General features: G+C 54.5%; 1 protein-coding gene across 3 annotated transcripts in view; it reads right to left on the reverse strand.

Moving 5' to 3' along the window:
* COL5A3 (collagen type V alpha 3 chain) overlaps positions 1 to 17,160 on the reverse strand; it is a 36,601-nt gene that overhangs the window by 12,584 nt on the left and 6,857 nt on the right. For all 3 annotated transcript variants that reach the window (XM_079114497.1, XM_079114496.1, XM_079114498.1), the window contains exons 7-41: positions 16,383 to 16,496; positions 16,125 to 16,271; positions 15,033 to 15,080; positions 14,921 to 14,962; positions 14,584 to 14,646; positions 14,066 to 14,140; positions 13,889 to 13,972; positions 13,303 to 13,359; positions 13,158 to 13,211; positions 12,936 to 12,989; positions 12,181 to 12,234; positions 12,048 to 12,101; positions 11,808 to 11,861; positions 11,416 to 11,460; positions 11,239 to 11,292; positions 11,012 to 11,056; positions 10,804 to 10,857; positions 10,655 to 10,699; positions 9,191 to 9,244; positions 9,044 to 9,088; positions 8,838 to 8,891; positions 7,391 to 7,435; positions 7,237 to 7,290; positions 6,994 to 7,101; positions 6,644 to 6,697; positions 3,266 to 3,319; positions 2,492 to 2,536; positions 2,325 to 2,378; positions 2,184 to 2,228; positions 1,512 to 1,565; positions 1,374 to 1,427; positions 1,230 to 1,283; positions 1,006 to 1,113; positions 767 to 856; positions 446 to 499 (exon numbers count right to left, since the gene is read on the reverse strand). In XM_079114497.1, coding sequence (XP_078970623.1) covers positions 446 to 499; positions 767 to 856; positions 1,006 to 1,113; positions 1,230 to 1,283; positions 1,374 to 1,427; positions 1,512 to 1,565; positions 2,184 to 2,228; positions 2,325 to 2,378; positions 2,492 to 2,536; positions 3,266 to 3,319; positions 6,644 to 6,697; positions 6,994 to 7,101; positions 7,237 to 7,290; positions 7,391 to 7,435; positions 8,838 to 8,891; positions 9,044 to 9,088; positions 9,191 to 9,244; positions 10,655 to 10,699; positions 10,804 to 10,857; positions 11,012 to 11,056; positions 11,239 to 11,292; positions 11,416 to 11,460; positions 11,808 to 11,861; positions 12,048 to 12,101; positions 12,181 to 12,234; positions 12,936 to 12,989; positions 13,158 to 13,211; positions 13,303 to 13,359; positions 13,889 to 13,972; positions 14,066 to 14,140; positions 14,584 to 14,646; positions 14,921 to 14,962; positions 15,033 to 15,080; positions 16,125 to 16,271; positions 16,383 to 16,496 — 2,169 coding nt within the window. The remainder of the gene's footprint in view (positions 1 to 445; positions 500 to 766; positions 857 to 1,005; positions 1,114 to 1,229; positions 1,284 to 1,373; positions 1,428 to 1,511; positions 1,566 to 2,183; positions 2,229 to 2,324; positions 2,379 to 2,491; positions 2,537 to 3,265; positions 3,320 to 6,643; positions 6,698 to 6,993; positions 7,102 to 7,236; positions 7,291 to 7,390; positions 7,436 to 8,837; positions 8,892 to 9,043; positions 9,089 to 9,190; positions 9,245 to 10,654; positions 10,700 to 10,803; positions 10,858 to 11,011; positions 11,057 to 11,238; positions 11,293 to 11,415; positions 11,461 to 11,807; positions 11,862 to 12,047; positions 12,102 to 12,180; positions 12,235 to 12,935; positions 12,990 to 13,157; positions 13,212 to 13,302; positions 13,360 to 13,888; positions 13,973 to 14,065; positions 14,141 to 14,583; positions 14,647 to 14,920; positions 14,963 to 15,032; positions 15,081 to 16,124; positions 16,272 to 16,382; positions 16,497 to 17,160) is intronic.

Raw genomic sequence — 17,160 nt, forward strand, 5'->3', positions numbered from 1 at the left:
AGAAGAGGGAGAGACACCAAACCTACAGACATGCACTCCCTATCTCTCGACTACCTCAGGACTTGGCCAGCAAGAAGGCTGTCACCAGGTGCAGTCCCTTGACCTTGAACTAGGACTATGAGCCAAAGTAAACCTTTTTTTCTTTATAAAGTTTTCCAGCCTCAGGTATGTCATTATAGCAATGCAAGACAAACTAATGTAAACAAATCATGTCATTAAGGTTTATGATAATCGAAGAGGAAGCTTCTCATACAGCTATTTTACATATAAGGAAACTGAGGCTCACCAAGTGATACAACTGTCCAGCCAATGGGTGGCAGGACTGGGGAGCCCCAGGCCCATCTGACTTCAAAGACAGCAGGCTTCATCATGACAGTGCCGAGCTTCTGAGACCCCCAAGTTCCTTCCACCCCCTTCCCCACCCAGCAGATGTACTTCTACTTACATTGGCACCAACAGGGCCTGGGGGGCCCTTGTCACCCTTCAGACCAATGGGTCCCTGAGGAAGGACATGATTCACAGTCAAGAAACCCCAAGGGAAACATAGGTCTCATCTCCATTCTGGGGGACTTGTGGTCACCACCCACTTCCTGGGACCAGGCACTGAGTTTGGGGATCTGTCTCCCTGGGTCCCTCCAGCCTCCGTTCCTCCACGTTGCCCACACCTTGGTGGCCGTCCATCGCCACACGGCTCCCTCGGGCCCCTCACCCTCTTCTGCTGCACAGCCCGGCCAGGCACATACAGGGGCCTCCAGGGAATACTCACCGGGTCCCCAGGGGCTCCTTGGGGGCCGGGGAAGCCTCTGGGCCCAGGCGGCCCCTCCTTCCCCAGAGGTCCCAGGGGCCCGACTTCTCCCTGCAGAGTCCGAGGGAAGGGGTCAGCTTGGGGTCCCCCTCTGACTCTGGCCTCCCGCACAGGCTGGCCTAGGGCCCTGAGTGGCGTGAGGGCCACTGAAGGCACTTGGGGGCCGTTCGGCAGAGATCGCCTGTAACAGGGGGTCTCACCTTGGCCCCCTCTCTGCCTTCCAAGCCCGGAAGGCCTTGTTCACCAGGAGGTCCAGGGGGGCCTGGGGGCCCCCTCTCACCCAGAGGCCCCACGTCTCCTATCTTTCCCTGGAAAGGAAGAGGCGCATCTTGAATGGGAGTGGCCTGGGGGAGTCTGTCAGGTCTCCAGCTTCCACCCCACGATTCGTCCCCCGATTAGTGCAATGTGTGGGGTCCACTCTGACCTGAGGACCCAGGACACCAGCTGGTCCAGGTGGGCCTGTCAGACCTTGGAAGCCCTGTGGAGAAAAACAAAATGGAGGTGTCATGTAGAGGAAGAAAGGGAGGGCCTGATAAGGTTGGGGGTCAGAGGTCGATGGGTCACTCACCAGTTCTCCTCTCTGTCCAGGGTGCCCTGGTATCCCATCTTTCCCCTGGGGACCCTAGGGAACAAGGCAGGAAAGAGTTGAGGTACAGACAGAGAACCTCTCTCCTCCCCAACCCCCAATCAGGGTGACCTTACTCACAGGGGGGCCCTTTGGCCCAGGGAATCCTGGAGGCCCTTGTAGACCAGGGAGGCCCTGAAACATAACCAGAAACCATTATCTCATCATGACCTTAAGAGCTAGCACATAAAGCTGGGCACAGCGGCACATGCTTATAATCCCAGTGACTCTGGAGGCTGAGTCCAGAGGATCACAAGCTTGAAGCCAGCCTCAGCAATTTAGTAAGGTCCTAAGCAACTTAGCAAGACCCTGTCTCTAAATAAATCATTAAAAGGGGCTGGGCTGTGACTCAATGGTTAATCACCTCAGGTTCAATCCCCAGTACCAAAAAACAAAAACAAAAAAACAAGCAAACTAGCACATATTGAGCGTTTACTGCATGCCAGGCATGAGACTGAGCGCTCTCCAAGCACCCAGTCACTTCATTCAGCACTGCAGCCCACTCCAGGGAGGGGAGGCTGTGGTCAGGAGGCCGTGGTCATTGCCGTTTCACAGAGGAGGAAATCGAGGCACAGAGATTTAAGTGGTGCCCAGGTCACAAGGTTGGCAAGTGGCAGAGCTAGGACACTGGGGCCCCTGGCGCTCTGCTGACTTTGAGAGTGCGCTCTTCCCCTGCATTTTGACGACCCCCACCCCTGAGTTTGTCCCCTGCTAGAATCTCCCTCCCTGCCCCCCTCTCTTCCTCTCACTCACCTTGTCTCCAGGGATCCCAGGGGACCCGTCCTGGCCCACATCGCCCTAGGACAGAGTGAATGGGACTCAGACCCCAGAACGAACTCAACTGGGAAGGGCTGGTGGGGCGGTGGGCGAGCCCGAGGGTGACCCGTCCCCTACCTTGGGGCCTGGCTGCCCTGTGGCGCCCGGTTGCCCCCGCTCTCCACGGGAGCCCTGCACAGAGAAAAATCGGCGCGGCGGGAGTTGAGGAGCCCGAAGCCAGCCGGCCCCTCCGCAGCCCACCGGCGCCTCCGCGGCGCTCAACCCGGGCCCAGCCGCACACTTACCGGCGGGCCCCGCTCTCCTTCCTCTCCGGGCTGCCCGGCCTTCCCCTGAGGAGTCAACGGGGAGGGAAGCAGAGGGTCACGGGCAGCGGGAGCCGCCGCGCCACACGCCTGCGCGCGGCCACGAGCCTCTCCCACGCATCATTTCACCCGCGGCTGCGGAGGCCGCGGGCACCCGCCACGGCCCGAGGGCACCACGGAGCCCGGACACCCGCGCCGCGCCCGCCTGGAACCGGCCTCGCGCTGCGCAGAGTGCTCGGGTGGCAGCCGCGCCTGGGGGACCCGGCCATGGCCAGGCAGTGCGCCCCTAGGCCGTGCCCTGGGCGAACGCGCACCACGGATTCCCGTGAGGACGCTCCTGATACCACCGCCACATACACCCAGGGGCGGTGTGCACGGCCTCGGTTCACCCAGCTACCGCGCACGCAGCGATGCCTGCACGCACACGGGCGCGCACAGGAGCAGGCACACGAGGGTAGGCATAGCCATACGCTTTTGCACACGCGTGTGTGCAGTCACATCACATGCGTGCAGGGTCATGCCCTCGCTCACCCAGGCACAAGCGCCCTGCCTGGTCGGCACCGAGAGCCCCCGAGGCACAGCACGGTGACACCAGGCGTGGACACCTGCACACACCCTGCACGGCACACAGAAACGCGTGTGCGCACAAGTGTGTCCCGCACAGACATGCCCAACACCCGCCTGCCAGCCTGTACAGACACGGGCTTTTCCCTCCAGCCAGCCCTTCCCTCTGCTATCCGCTGCATGAGGACTCACCCGCTTCCCTTTCTCTCCTAATGGTCCCAGGGGCCCCGGAAATCCAATAGATCCCTGAGTAGAAAGAACAGAGAGACCAGAAGGGGTGAGCAGTGAGCAGTAGGTGAAATTGGCCTCTCTTCCCATCTTTGACGCCTTTAGGGACCACTGATTCCAGTGGCTTCCTTGGGTCCCTCCAGCCCCAGCACCCTCCAAGGCAGCCCTCCACCCTCCTCTCCTCCCTTTCCCCGTTTCTCAATCCACAGCAGACAACACATTGGCCTCCCCCATGTTCCTTAAGCTCAGAAGCATGTTCCTGCCTCAGGACCTTTGCATGGGCTGCTCCCAGTGCCTAAAATGCTCTTCTCCCAGGTCCAGAAAGCCAAGCATTCCTCATCATTTAGATCTTGCTCAGATGCCCTTTTGCCACCATCCTGACCACCACCTCCCTCAATCTATCACCTATTTATTTTCCCCAGGATGCCTGTATTGAAATGACTCCATTTACTTTCCTATTATTCAGTGTCTGTTTCCCCCACTAGGACTTAACTCACTGGCCCTCCCTACGGTGTGGCACACAGTGGTGCTCATACAATATTTGTTAACTGACTCTGGTGATGTGTCCTGAGCCTCTTAGCTCTGCTAGGCCCTCCCACCCTGCACTGTGCAGCTGAGTCCAGATCAGGAAAGACCCTTGCCCAAGTTACCCAGCAAGTGTGTGCTGCTCTCCAGCCTTAAACCCCATCCCAGCCTCTCCCTGTCCTTTCCCACAGGAGGACCCCAGGGTCAGTCCCTATAGTCTTCCAGAGTCCTGCACACATACCCACAGGGATTTGCTAAAACCTTAGCCTCTTACCAGTGAATCACTTTCTTACCAAGCATGCCTGATGATATGACTGCTTCTGCTATTGACTAAAACTCCCCTTTCCTCAACAACTACGTTGCATCAGACAGTATGCCTAGAGCTTTGCCTGCATCATTTGATCTGAGTCTCATCCCAGAATCACCACTAGCCCCGCTGTGTGACTCTGAACAAGTGACTTAATCTCTCTGTAACCTTGTCTGTAACCCCGAGACATCAACAATACCTTCCTCACAAGGTTTTGGAGAAGATTCAGTAGAATCCTTTATGGAAAGAGCATCACATCATGTTTGGTACCTAGTAAGTGCTCAAGAAACAGCTGTCTGCTATGGTTTTGAGGGGTGTCCCTCAAGGACCCATGTGCTCAGGGTTTGGTCCCTCCCTGATCTTGGGAGGTGGTGAACCTTAGCAGATAGGGCCTAGAGGGAGGTCCCAAGGTCATTGTGACCGTGACTTTGAAGAGGTCAGGCACCCTGATCTTGAATTCTCCCCGCCCCCCTTGCTGGCTTGTGATGTCAGCAGTTTTTCTCCACCTTGCTTTCCTTTATCACCATCCAGTGTCCCCACCAGAGGCCCAAAGACATGGGGCCACTTGCCAGGCGTGGTGGCATATGCCTGTAATCCCAGCATCTTGGGAGGCTGAGGCAGGAGGACTGCGAGTTCAAAGCCAGCCTCAGCAAAAGCAAGGCACTAAGCAACTCAGTGAGACTCCATCTCTAAATAAAATACCAAATAGGGCTGTGATGTGGCTCAGTGGTTGAGTGCCCCGAGTTCAACCCCCCAGTACCCCCCAAAATAAAGAAAGAAAAGAAAAGAAATGGGCCACTTGATCATGGACTGGAAACTAAAATTGTGAGCTAAACAAACCTTTAACAATCGCAGGCATTTCTCTGGAGTCACATGAAGCTGACTGACCCACTGCCATGTTGTTATTTATGATGATTTTTATTGACCTCGACTTAACCATCACGTCACGACGCTTGTAAAATGCCTTGCTCAATACCCAGGAAAGTCCCGGGTTGGGCTGTGCTAGGACGCTGCTGTCACGCCCCCGAGACCCTCGCTTGCGCAGGTTGAGTTCTAACGTGGCTGTGGTGTCTTGAATTGACCCCCCAACCTGTTTATGTCCTTTGTACTTGCCACTGAGGTCACGCAATTCAAAGATGACTTACGAGAATGGATGAGGTATCGCTCGGAAAAGACAGATGTCTATCGAAACGGAGTTGGATGGGAAAGACTGGCTCTAAACAAAAGTCACACACACACACACACACACACACACACACCGCATCTGTGAGATCCCTGCATCAGCTCCAGAGGAGGACAACTTGAGACTCTGGAAGAACTCTGCCCTCAGGTTTGTCCCTAAGTATCTTTAAGTTCCTGATCTACTTCATGTAAACAGAAATGATAAGTCATCCATGATGTAACATGGGCGTGGCGTGGGCAGAAAGATAAACCTCCCCAGTCTGCTCATCCATCAAGATGCTGGCAAATAAATGAATGCTTTTTATATAAGTATGCTTTTGTATAAGTACATTTTGTTTGTCATGTCAAAATAAATTCAAGATATGTACCATCTGAATTATTTGTGACCATCTCCTGTGTGAGGTGAATGTGGTTTGTCCCCGGCAGGCTCATGGGATAGAGGCTTGGTGCTCAGTGTGGTCATGTTGAGATGGTGGCATCTTTAAGAGGAGAGCCTAGAGGGAGGTCTTGAGGTCACTGGGATTAATGGGAAGGTAATAATGGGATTAATGCAGTTCTCATGGGAACCCAGTTAGTCCCACAAGAGGGTTGTTGTGAAAGGTAAGACTGGCCTCTCTCTCTCTCTCTCTCTCTCTCTCTCTCTCTCTCTCTCTCTCTCTCTCTCTCTCACACACACACACACACACACACACACACACACACACACACACATTTCTTCCTGTCTTGTCATGACACCTCTCCCTCTTGCATGCCTTCCTGTCATGATGCCATATACCATGAAGGGAGATACCAGGAAGGCCCTCACCAAAGCCTGAACCAATGGGGCAAACTGATCTTGGACTTGCAGTCTCCAAAACTTTGAGCTAAACCTCCTTTCTTTATAAAGTACCCAGCTTCAAGTGTTTTGTTATAGCAACAGAAAACAGACTCATACATCCTCCTTCACTGACTTGGTTGATGAACCAACTCTGTTTACACAAATAAGGATCCTACAGTTTTATCATCATCATCATCATCATCATCATCAAATTGATAAGGAAAATACTACTGGTATCTCTATTTTGCAGCTGAAAAAAATGAGCTTGAGAGAATTGCTCAAGGTTATAGAGCCAATAAGGAGTGAGTATTTGATCCAGGTCCATCTGATGCCAAAGTCCATATTTTATACACTCTCGGTGGCCCACAGGGTAGACACACACATATGCACAAAGTTGTTGTCAAATTAGGTGTCAGTAATATCCCCACATCAGCTCAGACCATAGTCTGGGCCCCCAGATATTAGTCCCTGACCCCTGACCCTGCCAACCCCCAGGTCCCTGGTTTCTTACCTTAGGTCCTGGACGTCCTGGGTAACCTGGGAGACCTGGCACCCCAAGCTTGCCCTGCAGAGAGGTTATAAGGCAAAGGTCAGATTCCTCATCTGTACAGGGGGATGAAAATGCACGGGGTGATTGTGGGGTTGGAGACAGAGTGTGTGTGGAAGGGCTCGGTGCTGCTGAGCTGCGGACTCAAGGAGGGCGGGAAGGTGGTAGGAGCACCCTGTGGACAGAGACCTAGGCGCACAGGCTGGGACATGGCACAGTAGCATAGTGCATATCTAGCACCCCCACAGTGAGGGACAGTAGGCAAAGGGCCGGGGCCACCTGGAGCGAACAGAAAGCAGCCAAGATCTATTCACCTTCTCTCCAGCTGCACCTGGGGGGCCCTCCTCTCCCGCCAGACCCTCTGGCCCCTTTGGGCCCTCAGGACCGTCCTCTCCCCGGGGACCTGGGGGTCCTGGGTGCCCCTGGAATAGACAGAAGAGGTGCCGAATTAGACATTTGCTCTTCCTGCTCCCTCAAACCTGTCTTAGCCCCAGCCCCTCCCCTGTCTCCCCAGAGCCCCCCAGACCCGCACATCCCTCAGCTCGAGCTTGTCTTACCCGATCACCTTTTGGCCCCCCATCGCCCTTAAATCCAGGGAAGCCATCCTCTCCCTGGGTGGGAGAAAGACAGAGGTCAGAAAGCAGGGCCTCAGGGAAGGACACAGCCAGGTCCCCATTATGGGGGCTCCTCCCAGGTCCCTTCCCTTCTCACCCTCTCGCCTTTCTCTCCTTGGAGACCCCGGTTCCCAGAGGTACCCTGAAAAAAGAAGAAGAAGAAGAAGAAGAAGAAGAAGCAGCAGCTGCTGCTCTCAGGTCAGTCCCTGCTTACGGAGAGTCCCAAGCTCCATTCCCTGCCCTGAAACAAGCAGAAGAGTCCCAAGAGGACGCTGGACTCAGAGGAGGAAATGCTCTTTCCACGGAGCCTGCAGAGTGCATCACCCCTCCCTCTCAGTCACTGGCCACCTCCCAAGGTCTTCTGTGTGGGGGTGTGCCGGGAAGGCCAGATTTCCAAGTAATTGATTCCCATTTCCCAGGGACACTGTGTCCATAGCTCCTTCTGGCAGGAGAGAGATGAACATTCCAGACTCTGGGCTCATTCTGAAGGCAGAGGAATGTTCCCCATTGTGCTGGCTGCGGGGAGACTGTGCTTGGTGACAGCGAGGCTGCTCAGTGCAGGCCTGGACAGCCACTCACATCAAACTCTGAAAACTGCATTTGGCTACAACATAACTGTGAGCTCAGGGGCTACAAGGAGCTTACACTTGGACACAATGTAACTATGTTTGGAAATAGCAGAAGTGCTCCAGCCCCAGGGTAATTAACTTGACCACAATGTAACTAAACTTGGCTATAATTGTTCTCTGGCCTGGGCCGCAATATAACTAGGTGCAGCTACAAAGCAGGCTTCCACTAGAATTGCTCCTCCTTGTCTGCAGGCACATAACCAAGAACCCCAGCGGATGCCTGAAACTGCAGAGAGGACTGAACCCTGCATCTATATAATTATTTTATCTGTGTACATACCTATAATAAAGTTTGACTCATAAATTAGTCACAGAAAGATATTAATAACAGTAATAATAAAATAGAACAATGATAACAATAAACTGTTCTAATTAATACTTTTTATAGCAATTATAACAATATAGTCTCCCCAAACATATCTAAATTTACTTTTACCTTTCCAGTTGAAGAAAGCACTTTACAGCTTCTCATTGGCAAATCTGAATTGCCAGCATTAACACTCTTGCACTCTGGGGCCATTATTAAGTGAAATAAGGGTTACTTGAACAAAAGTACTGTGATGCTGTGATAGACAAACTAGCTACAAAGGAACAAAGGGGGAGGTAGCTTATACAGTGTGGAAACTCTGCACAAAGGGATAATTCACATACTGGGAGAGTGAGTGGGAAGGCTCAAGTTTTCACCACACTCCTCGGAATGGTGTGCAGTTTAAAACTTAAGTTGTTTATTTCTGGAATTTTCCATTTAATATTTTCAGGCTGAGGTTGACCATGAGGAACAGAAATTTTGGAAAAGGAAATTGTGGATAAAAGAGGCTCCCGCCTACGTAACCAAACCTCAGCGTCGCCGGGCTAACAGGGTGCTCAGAGCCAAACCCCATTTCCACTCCATCATCAGCCAGAAGGTCCACCTACCTTCACGCCCCGGGTTCCAGGATAGCCAGGAGGGCCTGCAGATCCTGGTGGACCCTGTGAGGAAGGTAAGGCCAGTGTCATCCTGTTCTGCCCACCCTGTGTTTCCAGAGCTGTGGCTCTCCTCGCTGGCCCCAGGCTCCTGGCCCTGACTGTCAACCTCCCTCCCACCCCCGCCCCACACAACCCAGCCTCCTCTGGTTACTCACCTGGGCCCCTTTCTCTCCCGTGGGACCCTCATGGCCTGGGTGACCCTAAGGAAGAAACACGCTAAGTCATCAAAGCCCCAAATTTGCCAGCCAAATTCCCAAATCTCTCCCACCTCCTTCATCCTTGTCCCAGCCCCTGGTTCTCACCGGAGGGCCATCAGCTCCTGGGAGGCCAGGAATTCCTGGATTTCCAGGGGGACCCTGAAAGCAGATGAATAGGAGAGGGAGATGGAGGATCTCAGAGCCCTGCGAAGGATTACTCTATGCAGACACAAGGTTAGCAAATAAGCAGGTACCTCTGGCCAGGAAATCTATCCCAGCTCCACCCAAACTTGCTGTCTGACCCTGGGCAAGTCCCTTGCTCTCCTTGAGTTTCAGAAATCCTCCTCATCTGGCCAGCTGTGGTGATGCACAGCCTAATCCCAGCTACTCAGGAAGCTGAGGCAGGAGGATCACAAGTTCAAGGCTGGGCTGGGCTGGGCAACTTAATGAGACCGTCTCTCAAAATAAAAATAAAAAGGGTTGGGGGTGTAGGTCAGTACAAGAGCACCCCTGGGTTCAGTCCTCAGTACCATGAAAAATAATAATAATAATAATTAATTTTAAAAAATAAGATTTAGCGAAATATACATAACATCAAGTTTGTATTTTTTGATACGATACTTTAATGTTGCTTATTTATTTGTATGTGGTGCTGAGGATCAAACCCAATGCTTCACACAAGCTAGGCAAGCGCTCTTCCACTGAACCACAACCCCGGTCCTCCAATTTGTATTTAAAAATTTTTAAAAATGAAAAAATTCTCCTCTCTGAGAGGGTAGAGAGAAGGGATGTAAACCAGAGGAAGAGGCCAGCGCTGGAGCCCCGTGGCAGAGCACTTGCTGGGCACGTAAGAGGCCCTGGGTCCACACCCAGCACAAAACAAAGCAGAGGAGTGCAGAGATGTGTGGGGTGCTGGTCTTCCCAGCCACACCCCATCTCTAAAGTGCCCCCCACAGCACCGTCTGCAGGAGGGTGGGTCCAGGCAGGCAGGAGGTACCCTCCTCCCTCAAGCATCTGACCCACGACTCGACCCAGCTGAGCCAATCCGCTTCTCTCCAGGAATCTCGAGGCAAGAGACCTAACTATGATTGATGGGATGGCTTGAGGTTAAGATCCGAGGTCAGGGGGAGCTGGAGCCAGAAATGGTGACACCACAGCTGAGGATCGTGCAGGCATAGCACTTGGCACGGAGTGAGGACAAACCAGGACATGTGCAGAAAGTAGTCTGCCTGCCAGGGGCACTGGGCACAGCTGTGCCCAGAAGCAAAAGAAGAGCGTGGGCCCCGCGGAAGGGGATCGTGTCCCCCTGTGTCTAGAAACCCGCTCCATCCAAGGTTCCTGGGGGTGTCTGTATGCTCACAATGCCCCCTTCTGTGCTCTGGCCCGCTGGGTTTCCGCCTGGAGGAGAGCCTTCCCCATAAGGACACTCTGTAACTCTCGGCTGACTTAGGGAAAGTGGCCATTTATCACCAGCGGGGTTGGCAGCAGGGGCCACCGCTGAAGTCTTTCCTGGCGATGGAGTTGAAGGATCGTGGCGAGAAGAGGTGGCGCTGGGTAGGGGTCACTCACCTTCTCCCCAGGAGTGCCAATGGGTCCCTGGGGGCCGGGAATTCCCTGGGAACATAAAGAGGGGGTGAGGTATGAGGAGGAGGCAGTGAGTGCTGAGGCTGGGGAGGCTGGGAGGCTGGGCTGGAGATGCCTGAGGTCTGAGTTCTAACCTGGGACCCGTGGTTCCCCTGCTGTCCCGGAGGGCCGGGTTCTCCTGGAGGACCCTGTAGAAAAAATGAGGGTTCGTTGACACTGGAAGGGGTCTTGTGTGGAGGGGCAGTCAGGATGACAAGAGGGGTCACAGGAGTGGACAAGGATATGGGCCATGATGAGCCCAGGGCGTTGGGAGGGCCAAGGGTCTGATGGCAGGACACATACCACATTGCCTTTGGCACCAGGAGCTCCGTCACTTCCAGTGACACCCTGGAGAAAGAGGGGATGTGAGACCCCTCAGGGGACAAGCCAGAGACCTGAGCTGAGGCACTGAGAGGTGCAGGTGGAAAGGCAAAGCAGCCAGACACATGGGCAGCAGAAATGGAAATGGACATGCAGAGGGGGGCAGGTGGGAAAAAGACAGGGGCACGGAGAGGTAGCCACATGCTCACCGGGCGTCCCAGGGGGCCAGGGGAGCCTCTGGGGCCAATCAGTCCTCGGGGGCCCTGAAAGAAAGCAGCAGTGCCATCGGTGGCCCTGTGAGCTACAGGGCAGCAGGGGTGGAGAGGCAGGAATCCCATTCTCCCCCCTGCACCAAGCAAGGGCGCTCAGGGATCCCCAGTACTCACCGGCTCCCCAGCCTGGCCAGTGGGTCCTGGAGGTCCCTCTGCTCCCTGTGGGAAGTGTGGGTTTGGAGAGGAGGGCCTCTGCAGGGCACCTCCCCGCATCTGAGCAGTGCCCGGCATCAGTCCCAGGGACCCGGGTTATACCGAGATCCCTGCAGACTGAGTGCACAGGAGTCTACTCGGGCCCCTGACTCGATCCTAGATGTGCAGTCCTGAGTCTCACCTCCTAATCCCAAAGCGGGCTCTCCAGCTGTCATTTTTGAGAACCCCCAGGACTTCCCGATGCTCCAGGGCAGACCCCACTCCTCATCCAGCTCCCAAAGACCCTCCTCCTTGCTGACTGTCACCCAGGCTGCCCAGCTGCCAACCGTCCCCTGACACCCCTGCAGACCTACCTTCTCACCATCCTCTCCTGGGGGGCCAGGTTGACCCACATGGCCGAAGTCACCCTGGAGTGGGAAACAGAGGGAAGACCAGAGTGGAATAAAGCAGGGAGAGCCCCCCACCCCAGGAAAGAAGACGGGCCCTGAGGTGTGAGGACTCAGACACCGGTCAAGGCTCTGCTGCTGAGCAAGGAGAGGAGAGCGGGAATGTCGGGAAGGGCCTGGACACGGGAGGCCTCCTCACACACTCACCCTTTGGCCCTTCTCACCAGGCAGCCCTGGCAGCCCATCAAAGCCTCGGTCACCCTGTCCAGAGAAACACCAGCTGAGCTTGGCTCCCGGATCCTGACAGCACCTACCCTCCGGCCCTGGCCCTGGGGCCTACCTTAGGTCCTGTGTCTCCCGGGAGGCCACGGGCCCCATCTGCTCCAGGGTGGCCCTGTGAGGAAAGTGAGCCTGAATGTCAGGGATCAGCCTCCAGCAGATCCCTTCCCCAGGTTAGGAACTCGACAACATTATCATCAACATCATCGAGATATTGTCAGTGCTTATTGAGTCTTTGCTGGGGGCTTCTTTTGTACAAATTTCAATCTCAAACCCAGGCATTATTCCTTATCCCCAGTCCCCTAACTCTAGCCCCAAGTTACCATCATCATCAAAATTAAGAATTCACACGCTGGGGATATGGCTTAGTTGGTAGAGTGCTTGCCTCCCAAGCATAAGGCCCTGGATTCAATCCCCAGCACCACAAAAAAAAAAAAAAAAAAAAAAAAAAAAAAGAAAGAAGAATTCGCATTTCAGCCTCCATGAATCACCCTGCCATAGTCCTCAGCAAAGCTATAGCTACTTGGAATTGTGTTCATCAGTTCCTCCAAGGAGCTGGTCTTTTCTTTTACACATGCTGTTCCTTCTGCCTGGAATGCTCTTCCTTGCCTGTTTACTTGGTTGTGCTTTAGCTCTCAGGTGGAATATTACTCCTGCTCAAAAGTGCTCCCTGGCTCTCTCTGTGACCTTGGCCAGACTCCTGAGCCAGGCTCAGGAGAGCTTCCATGGCTGGTCCTCAGTGCTCTGGTCCCATAAGGATGCCAGCAGACCCTGGAGGCACAGAGTTTCTCTTGGGTGATAAGGGAAGTTACTCACCATCTTGCCCTCTCGACCAGGTGGCCCAGGAGGTCCCTGCAGTCCTCGGGGACCCTAGAAGCAAAAGAAAAGATGAAAGGAAGGATAAAAAGAAGAAAGAGCTTATTTTACATCATTCACTAGTGAAGGCAGTAGTTGCAAATCCCCAACCCCTTTGATATTGTCCCCAGCTGTCACTTTATCCTGTGGCCTTGGGGAAAGACCCTTCCCAACCAATCTCACCTGTGGCCCCACTTCTCCTGCCTCTCCTTTCAGACCTGGATATCCAGGGAGACCCTTCGAGAAGGAGAAAGAGGGTAAGGTGGCTGGAGGGATGCAACCCTTCTCCGTGGGTGTTGGCCCTCTTCCCTGCAGACCCCTTACTCACCACAGGGCCTGGGCGCCCAGTGAGCCCGACTGGACCTGGGGGGCCTTTCATGGACAGCTGGAAAGATGGAGGAGAAGAGAGCCTAAAAGTTGCCCACAAGACCCCCAACAATCCCCATGAAGGCACTGCCACAGTTTGAATGTACTCCCCAGAAGTTCATGTGCTAGAATTGATCCCCAGTTTATATACTAATGGCATTTAGAGGTGGGGCCTTTGAGAGGTGATTAGGAGTAAATGAGGCCATGAACATGGGACTGCATAATGACATTCATGGCTTTATAAGAAGAGGACGGGGCCCTCACTGGCACATTGCCCTGCCTTGCCATGTGATGCCTTCTGCTGTGTTATAACACAGCAAGAAGGTTCCTGCCAGAGGCTGACAGATGCCAGCATCATACTCTTGGATTTTCCAACCTCCAGAACTATGACCCAAATAAACTTCTTTATAAATTACCCAGTCTCAGGTATTTCGTTATAGCCACAGAAAACAAACCAAACATGCAACTCAGAAAGCAGTATCTACTGGCCTGTCCTTCATTATCCCTCATTTCTGTATCTCTCACGTTAACACCCCCATCCCACTCACCTGAGCCTGTTGCAATACCGCCTGAGCCTGGGCCTGCTGGAAAGAGACTGGGGGTCCTTTGAGGGAGCTGCTTGCAAACTGGAACTAAGGAGAAATCATGGTGAGGGAAGTTCCAAGGAGAGGCCTTCTCCTGGTCAGGGCTCTAGTCCCCAAGGCTGTGTCTCCCTAGCTCCTTACCGGCATCATGATTACAGTGCCCGGCGGACCCCGGATCCCATCGATGCCAGGAATTCCTGGGAGGCCAGCAGGGCCCTAAGAGAGGGGACAAGGGAAATGGAATGGAGGCTGGAAGAGACAGGGATGAGAGATGGAGATGGAGGGGAGAGAGATGGAGACAGGAGACACAAAGAGAAGATACAGAAGGACAGGGGCAGAGGGGTGGGGACAGAGAGGCAGGGAGAGACAGGGAGAAAGACAGAGAATGGTGGAGGCAGGGGCAGAGGGGGATAGAGGGGGAGAGACAGAGACAAAAGACATGCAGAAACAGAGGCCCAGGGAGAAGAGCAGGGCAGGCCCCAGAGACAGAAGAGGGGCCGTTTTTACTACAGATGGGGAGAGAGAGATCAGCAGAAGGGTTGGTGCCAACCCCAGGTGGTGTCTCCAGGCCCAGCCCCTGAGGCCCACATTCAATCCCCCAGGCTTCCAACCTGGAAGCTACCCTGCCGTAGAGAGACCCACCCCCGGGAGAGTCTCACCGGTGGGCCACGGTCCCCAGGGAATCCTGGGGGGCCGGGAGGGCCTGATGGGCCAACCACCCCCTGTTGGAGACAGAGAAACAGAGTCACAGGAAATGCAAAGCTGAGCTGAATCCAACCCTCCTCAGCCCTGACCCCAGGCCGCCCTCCCTGCCCCTAGCCATTCCTGCTCCCCCTATTCTACATTTGATCCACACCAAACCCCAGTTCGGTGTCCCAACCCTTGTTTTGACTCATCCATTGTGCCTGCAATGTCCACGGCCACCACACGATCAGACGACGCGACACCCCAACTCCCCACGGCAAAGATAGCAGGAAGACAGTGCAGCCTACTCACCCGGGGTCCCGGGGCTCCTGGAGGTCCCTCAAACTGTTGTCCCTGGAGAGAGAGAGGTGTGTGACCCCTGTTCCAGCAGGCCCCCGCAGCCCCTTCCCGCCCGAGTCCTCACCTGCTCTACCACTGCAGGTTCTCCTTTCGCACCCTTCTCTCCAGCGCCCTGGAGAGGGGGAGGAAAGAAAAAAGAGGTGAGCCCACTCCCAGGCCCCCAAACCACCCACAGAGCAGATGAGGAGAAGCTCAGTCTCCCCCCTCAACCTGACAAAGCTGCATCAACGAGGGCACCAACTCCTGGGTGTCCCAACCTGGATCTGCCCCTTACAAAGTGACACTGGAAACTGACTCAGCCACTATGGCCAGTTACAGGTCGCTGGGTCACCTGTAAGGTCAGTGGGTGAACGACAGCTGCATCTATCCCACGTAAAGAGGAGCCAGTAAAAACAGCACCTGGCGCAGGGCGAGGCTCAGAGTTCGTTACCACTCTGCCCTTCCTCGGCCCAACACCAAGGCTAGAAGCCCAGCCCCGGGCTTCTTCTGCATTCTTTTCTTAGGTAATTTCATCCAACGTCTTGGTTAAAGACACCGTCTCTCGGCTAAGGCATCCCGAGTCTGTCTCTCCCGTCTAGAGGGTCTCCCCTAAACTCCAGAATCTTCTAGCCATCCCCCTTTGAACATCTCCTTTGGGATGTCACACATGTTGCCGATTCAAGACATGAAGACTGACATCCTTGACTTTCCGCCTGGCCCTCTGCCGGAAAGCTAGAGCACACATCTTATTCAACAGTCCCATCAAGCATCTACCTTTCTCCACCTCCAGCAGCAAGACCAAAATGGAGCATATCCCGAATCTGGCTCCTCGCTTGCCTAGACCATGTTTTCTTCTGCCTCTCTGGCTCCCTCTACTGTCCATATGCCATTGAGCAGGCAGAGGTTGTTTCGAGACCTCCAAGTCAGATGTTCCCTTTCAAGGGGTTTCTTATCCTGCTTAGTCTAAAAGCCAAATCCTTCACCCCACCGGCAGAGTCATCTGTTAACACAGTCCCTGTCACACTGTAGGCACTCAATATTTATCAGCTATACTGGGGTCGTGCAAAGGCCTTCAAAGCAAGATAAACGATCAACAGAAAGAATGTGGCCCCATGTGGCTCCAGATAGGAGTCCCTTCCCCTGCTCCTAACCAGCCCTCCCACAGCCCCAGACTCACAGGAAAGATCTGGAACTCAGCCTGCGAAGGCTGTTCTGCTGCCCGGAATTTGGGACCCATAGTGGGGCTACTTCCTTCTTCTTCCTCCCTCCCTACTTCGAGCTCCGGAGTCTTCAGCGGGGTTCCACCTTCAGGGTCCAGGGCACCCTGAGGACGTTGGGACAGTCAAAGTTTGCCCCTGGCCCCTTATGGTCTGCCGCTGCCACCTCTACCCCAGGCAGGGTCTGACCCTCCCTGCACCATCCGCTTCCCACTGACCTCCAGGATGGTGACATTGCCGCCAACAGCTACAGTGGTGGTGACGACCAAAGGTGAGGGAGTTGGAGGCAGAGTTGGAACTGCTGTCTTAATCTTGGGGACATCAGTGGAGGTCTGGAGCAGGCATGGAGGAAGTATCAGGTCTGGGGTCAGGTCGATTGAGACAAAAGGGAAGCGAAGGAGGAACCAAGCCTTGACCCTAGGGAGCTCCCAGTCCCGGAAGTGGGACAAAGAAGGATTCCCAAAAACATGGAAGCCAGTGGAGGCAAAGTGTCTGGACCAGGGTGGCCAGCAGGGGGAGCCACCCTGCAAAGAGGAGGAGCCGGGCTGACCAGGTTCAGAGGCCTGGAAGGCAGAACCAGGCTGGCTCCAGAGCTTAGTGGTCAAGGTCAAGGTCCAAGACTCAGGGCCAGACTCCCGGAAGCCTATCCCACATGTCCTCTCCCAAGGCAGAACTCAGCAGTCAGCCAGCCAGGCCACAAACTGTCAGCTCCTTCTGGCCTAAACAGCTGCGGAAGAACTGGGTCAAGGCAGCCGAAGAGGGTGGTAGGGGCCCAGGTGAGGGGCTGGGGCTGAGGATGTGGCTGGAAGGGGCATACTATTCATGATGCCCCTGTTATGGGCCAGAAAGATCTGGGACTGAGATGTGATGCAGCCAGTGACCCTTTAACCAAAGACCCCAAACAATGACCTGTGCCAAGGACCCCCTACTCAGTGACCTACCCGTTAATGACCCACAGCAATGGACCCCAATTACTCCTACAGTCAGTGACCCATA

Source organism: Sciurus vulgaris (genome assembly GCF_902686455.1).
Source record: "Sciurus vulgaris genome assembly, chromosome: 16".
Lineage (NCBI taxonomy): Eukaryota > Metazoa > Chordata > Mammalia > Rodentia > Sciuridae > Sciurus > Sciurus vulgaris.